A 21287-nucleotide genomic window follows, 5' to 3' on the forward strand; every position below is an offset into this window, starting at 1 on the left:
CTACTCCCATGATATCCCAGGTTTAGTGAAAAAATTGGGAATGGATTATATCGCTGGCGACTGGCGTTTATTTATCGATGGTTCAGTTTCAAGTTTGAAGGCTGTGCTATTGCACAAAACGAACAAAAAACCGTCCATTCCATTGGGATTCAGCACAACTATGAAGGAAACGTATGAAACATTGGGCGAAATTTTGGAGAAAATCAACTACAATGTACACAAATGGATTAATTTATTAATTAATTTTTAAATTATTATTTGATCTACCATGACCATACGAATGATGCAGAAGTTCTTCTTTTTGGGGCTACTTTCATAAACAATTATCAGAATTGAGTCCCGAAATCATGTGTTGTACTGTGTTATTTTACAAATTTGAATGATATCGTATATTGTAATGACATTTCTGGGCTTTTAAATTTAATGGGCCCTCCAGAATATCAACCACAAGACTGGCGACTATTCATAGATAGTTCTAAAAGAAGTTTGAAATGTGTGTTATTGCATAACAGAAAAGTGTTAGCATCAATCCCAATAGGTCATTCCACTATACTTATGGAAGAATATAAAAACATCAAGCTTGTTTTAGAAAAAATTTCATACGATCAACATCAATGACAAGTGTGTGTAGATTTAAAAATGGTAAACTTTTTATTGGGGCAGCAAAGTGGATACACAAAATATCCTTGCTTTCTATGTCTGTGACCAGGAAAGTCTGACCATCGAGACTTAACATGGATGTAGGAAAAGCAAACATCATCGAAGAACCATTAATAAGTCGCGAAAAAGTTATCCTGCCTCCCCTCCATATAAAACTTGGACTTATGAAACAATTCGTGAAAGCTTTAGATAAGAACGGCGACTGCTTCAAATATATTTGTGAATCATTTCCTGGTCTCAGTATCGAGAAGTTAAAAGCAGGTATTTTTGACGGTCCCAAAATTCGTTCCCTTATTAAAAACCAAGATTTTAAAAACCATATGAATCAAGTTGAATCGGAAGCATGGTCAAGCTTCGTATTGGCTGTCGAAAATTTTTTAGGAAACCACAAAGCTGAAGCACATTATGAATTGGTAGACAACATGCTTAAAAAATTCCAAAAACTGGGAGTTAACTGCATTACTTGCACAGCCATTTAGACAAATTTCCAGATAATTTGGGTGACTACAGCGAAGAACAAGGGGAGCGGTTTCACCAAGATATCAAGATTATGGAAAAGAGATATACCAAAAGGGACCACCATATGATGGCGGATTATTGCTGGAATTTACAGAGAGATTGCCTTAATCAAAAACACAATAGAAAATCACACAGAAAACGATTTTCTTAAAAGTTATCGATTTGTTTTTGTTTATTATAGTTAATTTTGTTTTACGTTTTGTTTTAAGTCTAATGGATAAATAATTTTAAAATATAGATTTCAACAATATTCTCTTTTCTCAAAATTTAATTTTCTGTATAAATTAATACTTTATCTCAAAAACTAGAGTCAATTCAACAAATAAATTACTATTTTTATATTCAGTGGACCAAAATGAACCAAAATTGACTGAGATATCTCATGCCGCAGAATTACTGTTTCTTTATATATATTACAAATGTAAACAAAAATTTATTTGATATGAAATGAAAATAGCAAGTCGACTTAAATTCGATTTTTTAGCTTTATTTATCAACATGTTTCAGTTTCTTTCTGTACATAAGATATAAAAAGGTTAAAACGTCCAGTCCTCGTAAAAGGATTCCGCACTGTCCCTGCTTATCACGTGTTTGGAAATGTCGCGTCGCGATCGTCGTCGTCGACGTCAGTTTGCGTCGCGGCGTTACGGCTCGAAGGGACATCGAGCGGTGTACAAGTGGTCCTCAAGAAGTGCCGGGGGCGCCTCCGTCGGTAAGGTTCCCACTCGGCGTGGCACATGTGTCAGTGCGTCACGATGACGTCCGGTGCCGATTTAGTTGTTTGAACACTATACGGACGTCTTTTTTCTTCTGATCGACTTTTTTCGATTTCAATTTTCGCCTCTGCCCTGTATTTACCTTCCTTTTTATAACCAAAAGTACTGAAAGGCGCTGGAGGACTCGGCTTTGAATTTGCAGAGGCCACGCTATGATTTGGAGTACTATGTTCACTTCCGTACGGGTGGAAGAGACTTTCTCTTGTTTGGCACGCACTATCGCACATTTCCGGTTGCTGCTGTTGTTGTTGGTGGTCGTCTTCGTCGAATTGGGTGGCCGCGGTTGTTTGATATGCTTCTCCGTTTACGGCGCCGCTACCACCGTTGCGTTCATTACGAATGATAATTGGTAACAATTCCCCTGGTACATAACAAGGAGTGTTAACCATTGCGTTAGCTGTTGGGTATCGTTGAGAATCTGAACTTTGTGTGCTATTTGACCGAGATCGTCCTAGTTTGGCAATTTTCTTCTCAATTTGTTCTTGTTTACCCAGTTCGTTTAATTGATGTTCTCTACTCTGCCTTAAATATTCCTAAAAAAAAATAATTGAAGCAAAAAAAGCTACATTTTTGTAAAATACCTGTATAGTCCTATGATCCCTGATAAGTTTTTTGACGCAATTAAACAAAAACGTGAAACACATTCCGGATAAAATTAGCGAAAATATCACCATGATGATTATTATGTGGTTTTCTCCTACTGGAAAATTGTCCCTTTTCTAAAACAGAGCAATAAGCAAAAAACAACAAAAAATATACATTGTTATTTAAAAACTACAAAACACTACTTCTAAGTAAATCCACAAAGAAAAACGAAACGTGTAAAACACATCAAATTAAAAACTTTCAGGATATGTTTCTGGAAAAAGTACTAAAAACTATGTTGATAAAAAATAAAAACTAACACAAGGTGTGTCTGTCCACTTGTGTTCACACGCGGCAAATAATAACTGAAGAGGTAAAAAAATATACTGCCTCCTAGCCACATGAGAAAGAACAAAGCGCAGCAGCTCGGTGTATAAAGAAAAATATAGAGCGCAAGAAATGAAAATAAAAAGGAAAAAAAAAGACGAAGCAAATCTGCGGCACAGCGGGGTACATCTAACCTCATCGTTGTAAACCGCTTACCAGAATGCCCTGCAATGAATAGAATAGGAACAGTTTAAGCAAAAAGAAGACGACAGGAAATAGATAAGAGTGGCGAAGCCTGTTGCTACGAAATTAGGTTAGCCGGTGAGCTGAAGCAAAATATCTTCTCTACAAGCGTGCAATTAATTTCTCATTTGTATCACGCTATCGCAAAACGAATTTAAAATGAACCAAAGATAAGCTGAAAGTGAAATGTAAATGAAAAAAAAATCAACTTTACAATTTTATTTCCAATCATAAGTAATAAAAATAGAAGTTATTTTTTTAATTTACTTTACATTTTTAAGACAGGTTGTTATTAAAGAAATGTAAAATGTTTTTGAAATGTATTTCTACCTCTAAAAATCTCTTTCACTGGTTTGGTTTAGCGTACACGTAAGCAATATGCGAGCGACGAATGCCAGCTACGAGAATATTTTGCTACTTACGTTACATTCGTCTTCATCCCACCGGAAACGGCAATTGTATTCTCCGTTGCATTTTAACGTTTCAGAGATACAAGTGGCATCATCACAGTTGAATTCGTCAGGGCGACAGTCGGCGTCTACACGTAGAAAGAAAATTAAAAAGTGTGAGATAAATTTCTTTTTAGATTGTGTTTCACAACGATTTATTTATTTCTTTGTCGTTATATTTGATACCCGAAAATATAGGTATATATTTTCGGAATTGACTATATGAACCTATGAAATATGGGTGATGGTAAATATCGGCCTTGATACATACACCGGTACCGGCTAATGCAGGATAATAATTTACCGCGCCGCAGGACTAGTTCCCAAGCTCTTGTATCCTACGAGCGTCTCGGTTTTGATTTGTGCCTAGTTTCTGCTTCGAGGCAATCCAACTGGGTCGACATCGTAATACCGTAGTAAAGTACAACTGATTATCCGATAGGTTATCTAATATATTGTGTTTCAAGACATTAAACTGGTATTACGAATAGATAAACTAACTAATTTATATTTAACTATTTGAGCAAATACAATGAAAACTACACTTAATGGAGTTACATAAAAGGATGGAAACTTACTCTTCTCGTTTTCCCTAAAGGCAGTAAACAACGCCTCAAAATTGGAACCTTCACTGGCCTCCGGACTAGCAAAGAACCGAATGTACATGACTCTGCCCTTTGAGTTGACGGTGTCTGCAATAGATCCGCAAAAGTGTTTTTCCCTCGAGGGTATGTCGGTACTGCTTGAAAACACGTCGACAAAGTTGGCCTCACAGTCGTTGGGCCGATCAAGTTTGAACTTCTTGAATGACAACTGCACCTGCGCAAACACCAAAGAACATCGTTCACCAATTCGCATAAATTTCAGCATTGTCACGTTTACCTTCCATCCCTCGTCGGCCGTAATCTCCCAAATACAGTCGATCGGCATCTTGTTGATCTTGTTGAACAACAACGTTTCATTGTCGATGTTGCTCTTGTTTAATCTACCCTGATGTTCGCCACTTATCGAAATGTTACACGGCCGTATTTCGGGAGTTTTTGCTATCAAAAAAAATACTATCTTTATAAAATATCATCATTTATTAACTAAACGATACCTTATTCATGTTATTATCATGCATAAACCCGGCGTCTGTAATAATTTTAGTTATCGATGGTCAATGGCCTTTAAGGGAGCCAAATTGCAACAAAAGTTTTACGATGTCGGGCGTTAGATCGAAGTTTAACGATTACTCTTAGCTCGTTTTCTCTGGACTACGTGCTGTTAAAAAACTCTCGTGTTCAGAGGAAACGACCTTCAAATGATACTTTATTATTATTGTCTCGGTAATGATGGGTAATGCAAAAAGTTATGACCTGAAGAAAATTACTTTCTTGAGAAATGTGTATAGAGAAATTATTCTCAAATTATTATTATACAGTATGTCCCCGGATCGAGTTACAAAGAGGAAAAAAATTGTTGTTACTGAGTTTTCAAATTTATCTCAGCATAAATAATGCGTAAATCGCATGAATTTTATACTCTAACTATAAAAGTTAATTAATTATTCCAATTTTTATGTAAAAATTGGACTTTTTTCTAAATTGAAAATTTTTCAAGTTCAATTTATGATATGTTACCATAGAAACCATAAAAGTTACAACTTATGTTGGTGAGATTAAGTCTTTTCATGCGATGTTAACCGTGAAAGAGAGAATTTATTTAGTACTGTCCTATGGTACTAGTGAACCATGTTTTCGTGTAGTTATACAAAAATTCGAGTAAAAATATCCGGACACAAAAATATCTTATGTTGGTGCTCGCAAACTTATGAAAAAATTTTTGGAAACGGGTTCTGTATTAATAATAATAATAATAATTTATTCGTGGTTGCGGGACTAATGCTTTGATAGTAGCGAAAGGAAGTTTTAGGAAAACCAATGTCTTCAACAACAAAATTTTATTTACAACAATAATAGCAATAATGTAAGTGCGGACGCGAAAAGGTTAACTGCTGACTGATCTGCCGATGGTAACTGATAACTGATGGTAACTGAACTCTCCGGGCCGATCCTGGTTCCTTTTATCCCCGAGTCCAGTAACATCCCCGGTGAAAGTTCTCTTCAAGTCCTTGTCTGGACCAAAAGGATCTGCTGTCCAGATGTACGGAGAGAGTTCTTCTGAATAGTTTCGAACGCTTTTTGGCGTCCAGATGTTCGCCACGGAGAGCGTCCAGTAACATCTCCGGTGAAAGCTTTCCGGGAACCCTTTGCCTGGACCAAAAGGGTGTCCTGCCCAGATGACCGGAGAGAGATTTTTTTGAACGGTTTAGAAAGTTCTCTGGCGTCCAGATGTTCGCCACAGTGGTTTTCATACATTAAGTATTTTCACATGTCATAAAAACCTCCAGGTGACCCTAGATACCATTTGCGCTTGGTGTAAGGGAGAGAACCTCTCAATAAACCCGCAAAAGGCAATTGTTGTGCCCTTCACCAGGAAGCGAAAGTTGGATGGACTAATCCGCCCAACTATCCAAGGTGAAGAAATTCCTTTCTCAAAGGAAGTCAAATATCTAGGAGTAATCCTAGACAAAACCCTGCCATGGAATGGACATTTGCAGGGAGTTTTGCACAAAGCTAGACTATCCTTGTGGACTTGTCGCCGTCTTTGTGGAAAAAATTGGGGTCTTACCCCTGAAAGACTGTACTGGCTCTATGTGACTGTGGTTAGACCTATGATCACATACGGAGCAGCAGCCTGGTATAGGAAAGTCCGACAGACTTCAGTTATCAGTAAACTTTCACGAATTCAACGAGTAGCTGGATTGGCAATCTCTGGTGCGATAGGCACAACGCCAACTCTAGCAATGGAGGTTCTGCTTGGCCTATCTCCTCTGCATTTGCATATAGAGAAAGTGGCTAGAACAACCATTTACAGATTTAATCAAGATGCTCAAAACTGTTCCGACATATCCTACCAATGGGCTGCGGAAGAAATTATAAGCACTGATACTGTGCTATGAATGTAGTCAGATTTGGTGGGATCACTATCAGTGATTAATGCTCGATACCAGATTGTACTGCCTGAGCGGCAGTCCTGGATCGAAAATGAAAATTCTCTGGTTCGGGCAGACATTTGCTTGTACACAGATGGATCAAAAACGCCTGAAGGGGTAGGAGCAGGAGTATACTACCAGACACCTCGAATTAAGCAAGCCTACAGCCTGGGTACGTATTGTACTGTATTCCAGACGGAAGTATTTGCTATTGACATGGGTGCTAAAATCCTTCTTGAAAGAGGGGTAAAGAACATGACAATACGAATTTTCTCAGACAGTCAAGCCGCTCTCCAGGCGCTGCAAGCCATGAAAACGGTGTCGGCTCTGGTTAATGATTGTAAGAGAACATTAAACACACTGAGTTGTGATAACAGAGTCTCTCTGATCTGGGTCCCGGGTTACTCTGGAGTTGCTGGCAATGAAGCGGCAGATAAGCTAGCACGAGATGGCAGCGCTGCAGCGTTTGTGGGGCCGGAACCAGCAGTTGGTGTATCATTTGCGATGGCCAAATATAGGATTGGACTGTGGGCTGAAGAGAGACTTCGCCTACTGTGGACCAGTTCTCCTGGAATGAGACATGCTAAGGTTTTTATTAACATCGCCACTGTCAAACCCGGGAATATTTTAGGACTTGCCCGTAGTAGCATAAAAGTTCTAATGGGTGTTTTTACTGGGCACTGCCGATTAAAAGCACACCTCAACTTGTTGGATTTAGCCGACGATGTTGAATGCCGACTATGTGCGGAGGAAGCAGAGACGGTTGAGCATGTTTTATGCCACTGCCCTGCCGTTAACCGTATCAGATGCTCGATTTTTGGGTCGCAGTTTATCTCCTCAAAAGATCTGAATGACCTTTCGCCGAGCAAGGTATTAATGTTCGTTAAGAGCATTGGACTGCACGGTGAAATTTGATAACGATATCTATCGGGGTACAATAGATTCTTAGGGTCGCGGTGCAAGGTTGGTTGGTCCGCCTACCCGATATGTATTCTATGTAATGTAATGTCATAAAAAGATACAATTACATATTTCTTTGCAAAAAAGTAAACACAAGTACTAAAAAAATACAAAAAAGAAAAAATACTGGACAAGAAAACCTGCAGTCAAACACTTGCTGGTGGGCGAACGATCGGTAATAGTCTACGTAACAGTCTGGTCAATAGAACTAAAATAAGCACTAAAAAATTCGTCAAAGTTATAAAAGGCACCAGCGGTCAAGAATACTGCAACCGTGCGTCTAAAAGATAGAGTTGGTAATGTTTGAATGTTAGAAGGTAACGCATTAAAAAATTTAATACTATAATAATTCAGTCCATCTCTCGCCTTAGCCGTTCGGCTGTAATTTATAATAAGATCATTCTTATTTCGGGTATTGTAATTGTGACAGTTACTGTTTTTTAAGTAAGATGGTAAATTTTTCCTAACGTGCATCACACAAGTGAGTATGTACAGGCAAGGCAGAGTCAAAAGTTTGTAATCAACAATCTTCCGCCGACAACACTCAGCAAAACCTATGCCAGCCATCACCCTGACACATCGCCTCTGTGTTCGGAATCGGAAGTAGTACAGGATCGCATAAGATAAGTGAGGATAAAAACAGCCATAATAAGCTTTTATTATTACCTCGAGTGGTACTATATTGACTAACTTTCTTATAGCGAATATGCTCCTGTTTAATTTGTTTGTTATTTGAAAAACGTGTTCATCTCATGTTAGCTTCGAATCTAAATAGATACCGAGGTATTTAATAGGTTCAGATTGATAGTTTGAATCAAGTTGACGAAGAGAGAAATGCAAAACATGTGTTTTAGACTCATTTAATTTAAGTAGATTGATGGAGAACCAGTTTCGTGTGATAGCACGATCTGTTCTCTCAATTCCTGTGAGGAGGCTGACACATTTAAAGTCGTGGTATCATCAGCAAAAAGAATACTTTTTGTCTGCTTTGGCATACTTTTTGATAAATCATTGATAAAGATTAAGAACAATATGGGACCCAATACAGAACATTGAGGTACCCCATGTTTATTGAAGACTGAGTTGGAAACTTTATCATTAAATGATACACACTGTTGTCGGTCAGATAAATAGGATTTAATTAGATTTACGCTTTTCATACAAAAATTGAATTTATGAAGTTTGACAACAGATCGTGAGAAACACGCCGCACTGAAATATTTTTTATCAAAAGAGCACTTCACATGTTTTCCAAAGCACAAACGGCGTCAGTGGTTGACCGGCCCTTCCTAAATCCAAACTGATCATTAGTTAGTAATTGATTACTTTCTAAATAGCAAGTTATTTGGGAGTTTAAAATAATTTCAAATATCTTCCCAACTTCAGGTATAATGGATATAGGTCTACAATTAGACACGTCGTGTAAGGAACCATTTTTGTGATAGGTACAATTTTTGCAATTTTTAGACAGTCAGGAAATACGCAAGTGCGAATACATTCGTTAATAAGTTTAGCTAATGGAATAACTATAAGATTTTTGACTGTTATGATCAGCCTGGCATTTAAAGCAAATACATCAAAACTATTTGTATTTTTTAGTTTTGCTATTACGTGGCGCACTTTACCGTAGGAAACCTCCTCAAAGGAAAATATTATCCATAAAGTGACTAAATGAGGAAGACGCTGCTTTTCAGATAGCTTTTCAACAAATGACATTGTTTCTTCCCAGCATTGTCGTTATTGGAGCGATGTAAATCCAATTACTCTTAAATTTTATACGGTCATTCACACATTGTGCCAAATGGTTAAATTTACAATTTGGTCCTAAAATGGTCCTATTTGATGGCCAGCACGTATTCCTCATCTTACAATTATGGATTTTTATTTTTGGGGATGATTGAAACAAATTGTTTACAGTGAACCATTACAAGATGATGCAGAACTATTAAAACTAAGAATAATTAAAGCGATAGAATCTCTACCACTGATGGAAATTCGTACTTTTTATAAAGAATTTAGAACTCGTCTTCAAATGTGTGCCGAATTGAGAGGGAAATATTTTATTCAATTAGCCATATTTTAATTTGATTTGTCCGTATATTTTTCACTAACATAAATTGTAACTTTTATTTTATTTTATTGGTTTCTATGGTTACATATCGTAAATTGAGGTTAAAAACTTTTTAATTTAGAAAAAGTATAATTTTTACATAAAAATGGGAACTTCTACAGGGTCATCCACGACGACCGTCCATTAGAACTTTACAGGGTTCTGTCCAAAATAAAAATTTGAAAATTCAGATTTAAGTATTATCAATTGCGTTCTCTTCGACTAAAATATTTTCAGATATCTAACACTTCCGGTTATACCGGAAGTCGCCACCTACGTTATTTTTTAAATGGAACACCCTATATTTTTTACATATTTGGATTTATCTGTTTTCAAGGTTTATGAATAACTTTACTTTTTCCAATTTGATTCGGCCGTTCTCGAGTTATTCAAATTTTTCTAGATATTTTTATTTTTCTAAAAATCTGCTCCAGCAGACATTTGTTCAAAAAATCAGAGAACACTTGATTTTTAGGATATTAATTTAGGATTCAGAACATGCTTAAGCAACATGATGGAGTATGTTTTGGTGCCGAGTATGGCTGTCTAGAACGTTTGGTCACTTTACTATGGCAGATTAACTTTTCGAAATTTGGAAGTACCATAACTTCATTTTTTTAAATGGCACCCCCCATATTTTATTACATAGTCGTCTTCGGTGTCTCATTTTACATCTTTTATATTCGATGTGTCCTATACCTAACATTTATAGTTTGGGAGATAATTAGGGTTTTTTGAAAAATTCACACATCATATCGATATTTAACCTAGTGTGCCATAAATTAAGTGCCTAGTGTGACCTAGTGAATAACCAAATGAAGTGGGGGTTTGAAAATTTGCAAACTTGTGATGTTTGATGCCAGCTGAGTTTTGAGAACACCCTGAGTTTTATTAAATTTTTCAATCAAAAATGTCAACTACAACGTTACGTTTTATAATTTATAAATCATCTACTTTGACCGCCGGAAAAAAAAATTTGTGTTGGGAATGTTGTTGTGGTTATGTATTATCAGAGGATCAGTAAGGAAAGAGTAAACAGTTTGACATTTAGTAAAGCTATGGTTTATTTCTGTTGGTATCATGACTTTTTGTAGTGATCTGTTCTCAAGAAATACAACGTTTGGAATTTAGTAATGAGGATTATTTGAATCTGATAATAATTTATGGAGAGTGCAACCAAATAATTGCGCGTACGTGCCGTCTGCAACATACAAGTAGCCTAAAATTGAACAAAAATTTCAAAAATGTGATGAAATACAGGGTGTTCCATTTGAAATATGAAAATTGTCACCGCTTGCGGCGTAATCACAAGTACCCGGAACCTGAAAATATTTTAGTAAAAAGCTGGCATCAAACATCACAAGTCTGCAAATTTTCAAACCTCCACTTCAATCGGTTATTCACTAGGTCGCACTAGGTATTCATGACACACTAGGTTAAATATCGATATGATGTGTGTGCATTTTTCAAAAAACCCTAATTATCTCCCAAACTATAAATGTTAGGTATAGGACATATAGGATATAAAAGATGTAAAATGAGACACCGAAGACGACTAAGTAATAAAATATGGGGGGTGCCATTTAAAAAAATGAAGTTATGGTATTTCCAAATTTCGAAAAGTTAACGTACCGTAGTAAAATGACCAAACGTTCTAGACAGTCGTACTCGGCACCAAAACATACTCCATCATGTTGCTTAAGCATGCTCTGAATTCTAAATTAATATCGAAAAAATAGAGTGTTCTCTGATTTTTTTAACAAATGTCTGCTGGAGCAAATTTTTCTAGAAAAATTTGAATAACTCGAGAACGGCCGAATCAAATTGCAAAAAGTAAAGTTATTCATAAACCTTGAAAACAGATAAATCCAAATATGTAAAAATATATAGGTTGTTCCATTAAAAAAAAAAAATAGGTGGCGACTTCCGGTGTAACCGGAAGTACTAGAAATCTGAAAATATTTTAGACGAAGAGAACGCAATTAATAATACTTAAATCTGAATTTTCAAATTTTTGTATTGGCCAGAACCCTGTAAAGTTCTAATGGACGGTTGTCGTGGATGACCCTGTATAGTTAGAATATAAAGTTCGTTGGATTTAGTGGTTTGAACATATCCGACGCATTATTTATGCTGAGATAATTATTTTTACTCATAAGCAGATAATAAATTAATTCTCCGTAATCATTCCAACACGAAATAAATTTATCTTATCTCTAAAATAATAAATTAAAGAACAAAAAAACAATTTCTGATTAAATGATACATAAGACAATAAATAAGTACCTACATAAAACTTTGATGAGATAAAAATATAATTTTAGTCATTATTATCTGATCTATATGTATAAATAAACGTCTTTGTCTAAAACACTAAAAGCTTATTAATACCCAACAGTCCGTAGATATTAATTTCCATTATTAGTCTTAAGTAGGTGAATTGTTGTTTAATTTATTTGGATTTGATTTTAAACGGGCGACTTTAAGATACTATAGAGTAGTTTAGCTATAATGTGTGCTATGTAATACCCTTAATTGCCTTGAATATAGTACAATAGCGTAACTGGAAGTACTTAAGGGTAGTTAAGGAAATCACGTAGTTCCCTTGTATACCACGACGAAAACTTGAATTATTCAGGACCAATTATGCCCTAAGATAATTTATAATAGCGCCCACGGCCGCCGTACGATCGTTTAGTATTCATACTATTCGAACACTTCCGAACAATCATATCGATATTGTTTGAATTGCCACAATCTGATTGCTACGCCTAACCTCTATTTCCGACATCTAAACTACCCTTGAGGGTAATATACAATCCCGCGTGTGGAAAATGTTAGGTTACCGTCACGTTCTCGCAACGATGCTAGATTTTGCTATGATACGTTACCGTCTTCTGATCTGTTGACGAATTGATAAACTGCTTTGAATCCACTGTGTTCGACAGTATCATCAGATTTGAAATGGAGCCACAGGTGTCTGTCTGATGAAAAGATCATTGGTGGAAATTGTGTTCCACAGTATGGACCACCAATGGGTTTATTAAAACCATGGGCGCCGTCGTGAATTTCAAGAAAATCGTTTTTACATTGATCCCCTTCTAAGTTGAATTGCTCTCTGAAGTCTAAATGGATCACTTGACCGGATGGTGCTAAAAAATAAAAGATATGAAAAATCAACATTGTTTTAAAATCGAAAATTTGATTGAATTTATTCTAAACATCTAAAAAAAAAGAATCGATCTTTTTTTCCGGATGTTTAAAGTCGTAGGTCCCGTCATAACATGGTAATAACTTTAAAATACGCTAAACGAGGCGAGGTCATTCCGTGTGCCATCGCGGCGCTATTTACGCGCAGGATTATCTCGAAAACATTTCGGCGGCGGCGCCGGGACAGATTTATAGCAGTTCGTGGTCGAAAAATGGTCTATCCGCCAGAACGAAACCATAAAAAAAACGCACTTCATGCGCGACTTCTGCGAGCGTCGCATAAATCCAGCTTTTGTAGGACATGCGTCGGCCATGTGAGTTTTGACGCACATCCGATATTTATTCACGAAACAATCGATCGAAAAATTTCCAAAGTCCAACTTCCGGGAAGCTTTTGAACGCCGATTTTAAAATATTCCAACCGAAAAGAGATCTTTTCGAAAATCCTTAACTTTTTTGATAGCTTAATTCTCTCTTTGTTTATATTTGTAACTTTTTAATCAAAAAACCGATAGACACCTCATTTTTATTAAAACGTTCGTTATGAATTCTTCTTCAATTAATTAGTTCAGCAACTTGAGTAGATTGACTTCAAAGCATTATCGTTCGTATAGATCGGCGCATTCCTTGTCGGTTAATTTAACGTGTTCGCGGCGTACGTTCTCGTTAAGTGCACTTCAAAATTCGAGTTCATACGCGCGTTCAATACCGAAAGCTCGGCTATCTTTCCGCCGCTGGAACAATGTTCGAAAGTTCGTTGCTTGGGGGCGTAATTACGTGAATGGAGTCTAGGGTCGAAGCTGTTCTACGCTCGGGACGCATTAACGTAACGAAGGGACACCTCGAAGAAGATGACGAGCGGTTGAGTTTCCAAACCGAATTTGTGTTCAAGTTCGTTTGTTTGATGGACGTATCTTGAGTCTACAAACTTATTGTTCTTAATGTGTCTTAAACATGAAAAATTACTTTATAAATTCTATAGACACTTAATTAAACAGTATAGATGTTACTCGGAATATCCGAATTCAGACATTGTTCGAAATTTTTACCTACAACGTGTTCTGAGCAATTTCTTTGCTCATTGAGTAGCGGAAAATGATTTACTCAATAATCGAAATTAACCAATTTTGCACATTGTGGACCAAAACAATTTGGCGTTTACTCAAAACACGTTGTGGACACCAAAAAGGATTCACAACGCGATGTGAGTATTTCACGGTTGCTCACAACACATTGTGGCTATTCAATGCTTACTCAATTTGTAAACCATTGTAGGTAAAGTGGTCTTTCTAACAGAGGTGCAACAAAAGTTTATTATGATTAAATGATCTCTTATTGAATTATAGCGATATGCCAAATTTTTATTTCTCCAAGAAAAGAAAATTTTAAATGTTCTGCTAAAGCTACTCCTTGTAGAGTTAGCTCCACAAGGAAAAATAAGAAGATTACAAAGAAAAGTTTCATCGCTGCAAAAGCTACTACAGAAAATAGTTTAGTAAATCTTATTATTAATGAAATGGCTACAAAAAACGAGAGTTTTTGATGAAAATAGATTTTATGAAGGAGTGAATCTTAAAAGTAATCATGATAGTGACTACATTTCATTGGCAAAGAATGCTTTGGTTTTTATAGAACGGCGGCTTGAAAGTACCAGCTGTTTATTTTCTTATTAAAGGCCTGAGAGGCGCAGAAAGTGTCAATTTATTAAAAACAGCCTTGTATTGTATGATACTTAATTAGTTCCGTTACATTCATTAATTGGAACAATTTTTAATTTTTCGAACAGTTCAGTAACCTATAACAAGGAAGTATACTTATTTTTTTATACTTGCCATCATTGTTAAAATCCTCTCCCATTCTCTTAATCTACCCGTTTATATGTTCCCTTCGAATGCTTGTAGAAATAAATCGTGTTCGTATTTAAAACAATAAATTGCTTAAGTGTAATTCTAAATGCTACAACAGTAAAAATAAATAAACTTGTAATATATAAATAAACTCATTATGTTACTCCACGTATCCACGGATTGATTAAAGCACACAAAATAGACCAACCTTTACGACCAATTTTAAATAATATAGACGGACCTACTAGCCACCTCTCTAAGTTTCTTAACAACTCATTAAATAATTTAAATAGGTTGAACGACTACGATATAAAAAATTCTTTAGAATTAAAGAATAAATTGAAGACTTTAGAAATAGAAAATTTACATAATTATGAAGTTCTAAGTTTCGATGTAATTTCTCTCTTTACTAATATACCTTTGAGATTAATGATAGAATTGTTAGAAGAGAATTGGCATAATATTGTTGATCACACAGTAATTAAAAATAAAAATCTATTTATAGAAGGAATTAAATTATGTACACATAATAGTTATTTTAAATATAAGGACATATATTATAAACAGATTTTCGGACTATCCATGGGTTCCAACCTTAGCGTAAATTTGAGTGGAATCGTATTGAATAACCTACTAAAAATAAAATTAATTGAAACACAAATAAAACCAATACTATTAGTTAAATATATTGATGATCTACTGTTAATATTACCAATTGATAAATACAAAACCTTATTGGAAGCATTTAATAATTATAATAATAGATTAAAATTTACAACAGAAACAACAAAAAATAATGAACTACCTTTTCTAGACTTAAAATTAATTATTGATAACAGTAAAAATAAAATTTACACTACTTGGTATAAGAAAGAAACTTCCAGTAACAGAATATTACACTATATGAGTCACAGATAATTAACGCCATGAACAATCTAATACGTAGAGTCATATCAGTAACAGATCCACCTTTTTTAAAACAATTTAAATTAAAAGTATATGACATACTATTAGAAAAGTCTTTTCCTAAACCAATAATAAATAATGCTTGGTATTCCATATATCATAGCATCCAAAATGAAAGCGTTGATCGCGCATTGGCGGAAACGACTGATGTACCATTAAATATTAACACAAATATAAATACTCAATCATCTCATAATTACAACCTTAGGTCTGGAGTTGAAAATAATAAAAAAAGAAACTTAATAACTAATTATAACATAATTAACATTTAAAGAAAAGACTGCGACAACATGAATACGACACAAAACAAATAAAAAACATACATAAAACAGCTCTATGTTATCATAGTAAACAGGAACACCATACTTTTAATTTTGATAACCCAAAAGTATTATCAACTAGTGGAAATACACTAAATAGAAAAAATTTAGAATCTATATTTATAACAAAAACATAGATAGCACAGTGAATTATAAAACGGAATCGGGATACATTACGCAGGAATAATTCATGATTTGAATATATAAAATTTCTTTTAACAAATTCCATAAAAAGATGTAAAAATATACAAGTATACGTTTTTCCCCCACCTGAGTATACAAGTTTTCGATACACGTTTCAAACAACATGGAATTATTCCATCGATAATTTTGCAGTCAGCGATAAGTGATATCATTAAAATAAAATTTACAATGTAAGATTGCGCTAAGAAGGTACGTGATTATTTATAGAAATATAATTTTAAACGTTTTAAATTATTGTATTTGGTATGTCGTTGTATAGTTTTGATTTTTTAATTTAATTTTAGATGATAATTTCTTGATAATGAGCATTATAAAGCTCGAAACGTCGAAGAAATAATGTTATAATCAGTTTTGTCAGTTTCAGATATTTTTTCAACAGAATGATGTCAGTTCCTCTTTCAGATCATAATTTTATAGCAGAAATGAAAAAGATAGGTATAAACAACAAATACAGTATTCAGGAAATCCAAAGTATTTTTTATAAAGTATATATATCGCATTTAAACAAAATAATTTTTCCACACTTCACAAAAAATTATAAATACATCTCTGTACCTTACCATCTCAATTTACAAAAATGTTTTTCTAAAAATCATGCTAAATATAATATCATACTCAGTTTTTCCTAGTTCTAAAATCAGTAACATATTAGTTAACAATAAAGATGGTATAGAAAGGAAGGATTTAGATCGCAATATAGGAATTAAGTTTAAAGAACATATCAGTAAAGACACTTCAGCATTAAACAAACATGTGAAAGAATTTAATCACACAACTGACTTTAACAATGTTACACTTATAAAGAATGTCAAAAAGTCTAGAGAATTAGATCTATACGAAGAATTTTATATTCAACATAACAAACAATATACTTTGATAAACGAAATTTCAGACATTAATGAGCAACGCCACTATCTTAAATTTTGTGATTTTGAGTAAGTGTCCCATTTTGGAATACTTCTTTTGGTGTTCAACTTATAATCTTGATAATAATTTTTTTGTACCTCTTCCCTTTTAACACGCCTGACCACCTTGCTTACATCTTCACGTTTAGCCAGCCCCCTATGTTTCAAGCTGCGCGAATTCGACTCATTTAATTTTGATTTTGAGTTAGCCGCTTTATTTTTATTCTTTTTGATTTGATTTTGGTGTTTGTTGAACTTTAGAGTTAATTTTGCACGTTTTATTTTATACCAAGTTCACACAATTCTTCCCACACGTCCAATTTATCCAATTTATGATAAATAATGAGTTCCCCAATTGTTACATATCCCGAACTACTATATCTAATTTTGTTGTTTACAGATTTTATTGATTGACTTTACCTATTATCTGACTTTTATAAAGTTACTTGAAGGGAATTTTTTAAAGAAAAATTTGACATTTTCAAAGCTTGTTTAGAGAGAACTCCTTTTACATGCTTTTGTATACATACTTATAATAGAAAATACATCCGATACTCTCCTCAGATTTTTCCTCTCCTGTCTGACGGTAATTATATAGAATAGATAGAATAGATTTTTACGCAATAGTCTTTAATATAACTGTATTTGACAATGACTGTTTTTTTCTCATTTTTAGTCGTGCTTGATAAAGACCACCTGGTTGGTTGAAACATTATTGTAGCACTGATTTAATAAATAAAAAAATATTTTGTCCACGACTACCTTATAATATATACCTTATGAATGAGTTTTCTAAAACAAAATGGTAGTTATTTTTCACGGAGTGAATAATAATCATTATCCACGGGTAGCCATCTTGACCAGACTAATAATAATTATTTGAAACGTTAAAAGTTCAAAAAACGTCAATTTAATTCAATTTTTTATTAGTTTCTAAATGTTTGACATTAAAAAAACCTAAACAAATTCCTGTTTTCGTATGATTTAAGCATAAATTAATTAATTTTCCTAAAGAAAACGACGTTTTATAAAACTGACATTTAATTTTGACAAATTGTTGTGAAGTTGGTTACAGTTAGTAACATTGAATTTGTGTCACATTGACGTTTAACCTTTATCCAAAAATTTATTACAAAATAAATTTATGGAATCAATTTCAATAGTCGTGGACAAAGTATAGTATTCTACTCGCATATAATGAGCTATTATTCACTCAGGTTAATTATGCCACTCGCTACGCTCGTGACATAAACTTAACCTTCGTGAATAATCGCCCTCATTATATGCTCATATAATATAATAATATACTATTTTGTAATTCGCGACGGTAATGAAAGCTATTACAGTACTCAAACGGGTGCTGTAATGAGACTCCTTACAGCATCCGATGCTGTAATGAGATTTTAGTAACATTTTATGGAACCAGTTCAAGTTGGTGACATTGGATCATTAATTTTTCTAGTTGTCAATGTGACAATTTTCGAATACATATCGAATACAAGCTCCACAATGATGAGGACATTGAACACTGAGCAATTTCTCTTATTTTGGGAGGTGTACATGAAACATTTTTTTCAGGTAAATACATTTTGTGTTTTGACAGTTTCTAATTGTCAATTCAAATTTCTATTTTCAAGTGTTACGGTGTTACCAACTGCTGCATACCTATTTCGATACATTGTCAAAATTTATTTTATTTTTGTTAAAAAAAAGGATAAAAACGCGAATTACAAAAAATAGTTTCATAAGACTTAAAGCACTCGTGGCATTTCAAGCGTGTCTTACGAAACTTGTTTTTTAATATACAGAGCATTCAACAATGATTGTAAGGTGTTTGAATTTGGCGCGCTTGACTTTTAGTAACATTTGACAAACAACATTGGTACCGGCTGACGTTTTCGACGTATTTTTAATAATCATTGGCGTGGTATGTTTTAATTGCTTTCGAGTTAACAAGTTTCAACATTTATTATGAAAAAATGTGAATAAATATTACTTGATTTCATACACATTTTTAAATTTTGTTAGTAAAGTTACACATTGATAAATTTTAAACAAACATTTTTTAACCTCATAAATTTTTTAATGCCTTCGATATTTTTCCTATGATACGCCTATGTTTATTAGTTTTCTCATACCAGCCTTAAAAATTAAACGCAAAAGCGGGAAATTCAAACACCTTACAATCATTGTTGAACGCTCTGTACTATTATCATTATTTAAAATTTTAATAATTGTAAAAAAAGTAATATATTTCAAACAGATCTGAAATTTTTGATTATTTAAAAGGTTTAATTAGCGAATATAATCTTTATCTGTGTACTATGCTTTTTAGAATTTAAATGTTTAAAGAAGCTTAATTTTGTAACGTGTTTTAAATCTTTGCTCCAGATTGTGACTCGTTTAATGTAAATATCCCCACAGCCTTTACATTCAATACTGTATATGGCGCTTTTTATTATTCAAAAATGTATCTCTTTTATTTATGATGTATCATATATTCTAAAAGCAGGAATGAAGGTATATGTAGATAAATATTGTTTGAATGAAAGTGAATGCGTCTTTTGCAATTTCTTTTATGTTAAATTATTTAGATTAATAAAAAAATGTACTTATTTTGTCTAATAACGATTCGTTATATTGAAATTATTTTTCACAATGTTACATTCTGTCATTAAACAAGAAAAAATTTTATTTACAGATATGAGTATCATAATCTAGACATAATTTAGACAACTTTTCAAAGATATAGAATGGAATATAATTTTTTATTTAACTATGAGTTTTTTTTGTTTACTTTAATGAAAATAAATGATAATTTAAATTTAAAATGTAACCGAATTTGTATAGAAAATTTTAGTCATATGAATCCATTCAATGAATAAGCGATATTGCATTAAATAACATTGTGCAAACATTAATTCCAACTTCAATTTATAATTTAAATACCACAACATACATTTTTCATTGGTTACTTTTAAAATAAAACCTGAAAATTCTAAATTTACATTTACTTGTTTATTTAAACAATATATGTTTTAATCGTTTAATAACCGGTCAAATTTTCCGCACGAAAACTTCATTAACTTTTAAACCGCTTACAAACTGTTGAAAATGTACATTTTTGTATGCTCTCTTAACATTATATGTGCTATGTACTCTTCCAACTCGCATTTAAATTTAGAAATTGTACTCCTGACAAAGGAATATTGTTAATTGTTACGTAGCAACCCTAGGTGAGTTCTAACCAATTAAAATAGAAACCATTGTAATTTCTTTACCCGCCAAAGAAATCTCGTTACCAGCATAAACTAATTATCTTCAAATAACGCCATACCAAACAACGTGAAACACAGGCCTGGTAACAATAACCAAGCGAACTCATTAAAATCGCTTAGTAGCTCTATAACTAAGCCTCGGGAACGACGGTGGTGTGACGTCCGTTTCGGGAATTTATTACGCTATTAAGGAGTCCTTAAACTGCAGTAAAAACTTTCGGGCTACAAGCGTGCTGACAAACACGCGGTCGCAGCCGGTCCAAGTATTTTCTTCCCTCAAAAATAAAAAAAAAAAAGATAGGGAGAAAGAACCGATAGAGCGAACGTTGAATAACGCGTTTTCCGCTTCGAGGTTTTTCCCCTTCAACTTTCTACGTAATCGGCAAGCAAACCTAACATGAACCTTAGTAGCTCTTTGTCTTCTTACGATTGGCTCGTGTCGAGGGAGCATCGTCGTGAGTTTGGGGAGAAAAGAAAATGTATGGAAGTTGTTACTTTTTGTTTGAGAACGAGAAATCTTTCGTTTGGCGTAACGTCAGTTTGAATTGAGCGAGTACGCAATTATGTTGGTCTGAAAAGAGAAGTTGAGTTATTGTAGTTTAATGGTACTTTGGATGCATTTTAAACCGGTTAAATGTTATGTTCCAAGAGATACCGAGGGATTAATGGGAGTACATTAATTTTATGTGGTATCAGATATGAAAACGACGTATTTATTTCATCCTACTCAACCCTTCATAATACTTTAAAAAGGGTAAATTTAAGTATCAAGTTTCTATAATTTATTATTTATAAGGGATCATGATGATAAGAATGGTGATTAATGTTGTACTGAAACCAAATATCCTGTAACTAAATGTACACTTGAAGGGCTTTTGAAAGTTATTTCAG

The 21287-nt window shown here is 33.9% G+C and overlaps 1 protein-coding gene across 5 annotated transcripts in view; it reads right to left on the reverse strand.

Moving 5' to 3' along the window:
* Positions 1-1640: 1640 nt before the first annotated feature.
* The window catches only part of LOC111422118 (Neuropilin and tolloid-like), a 198194-nt gene continuing 178547 nt past the window's right edge, over positions 1641-21287 (reverse strand). For all 5 annotated transcript variants that reach the window (XM_071198263.1, XM_071198264.1, XM_071198262.1 and 2 more), the window contains 6 exons: positions 12558-12818; positions 4442-4602; positions 4138-4378; positions 3533-3648; positions 2537-2674; positions 1641-2488 (listed from right to left, as the gene is read on the reverse strand). In XM_071198263.1, coding sequence (XP_071054364.1) covers positions 1922-2488; positions 2537-2674; positions 3533-3648; positions 4138-4378; positions 4442-4602; positions 12558-12818 — 1484 coding nt within the window. In that variant the 3' untranslated portion in view covers positions 1641-1921. The remainder of the gene's footprint in view (positions 2489-2536; positions 2675-3532; positions 3649-4137; positions 4379-4441; positions 4603-12557; positions 12819-21287) is intronic.

This window comes from Onthophagus taurus, chromosome 7 (genome assembly GCF_036711975.1).
Source record: "Onthophagus taurus isolate NC chromosome 7, IU_Otau_3.0, whole genome shotgun sequence".
NCBI classification, from domain to species: Eukaryota; Metazoa; Arthropoda; class Insecta; order Coleoptera; family Scarabaeidae; genus Onthophagus; species Onthophagus taurus.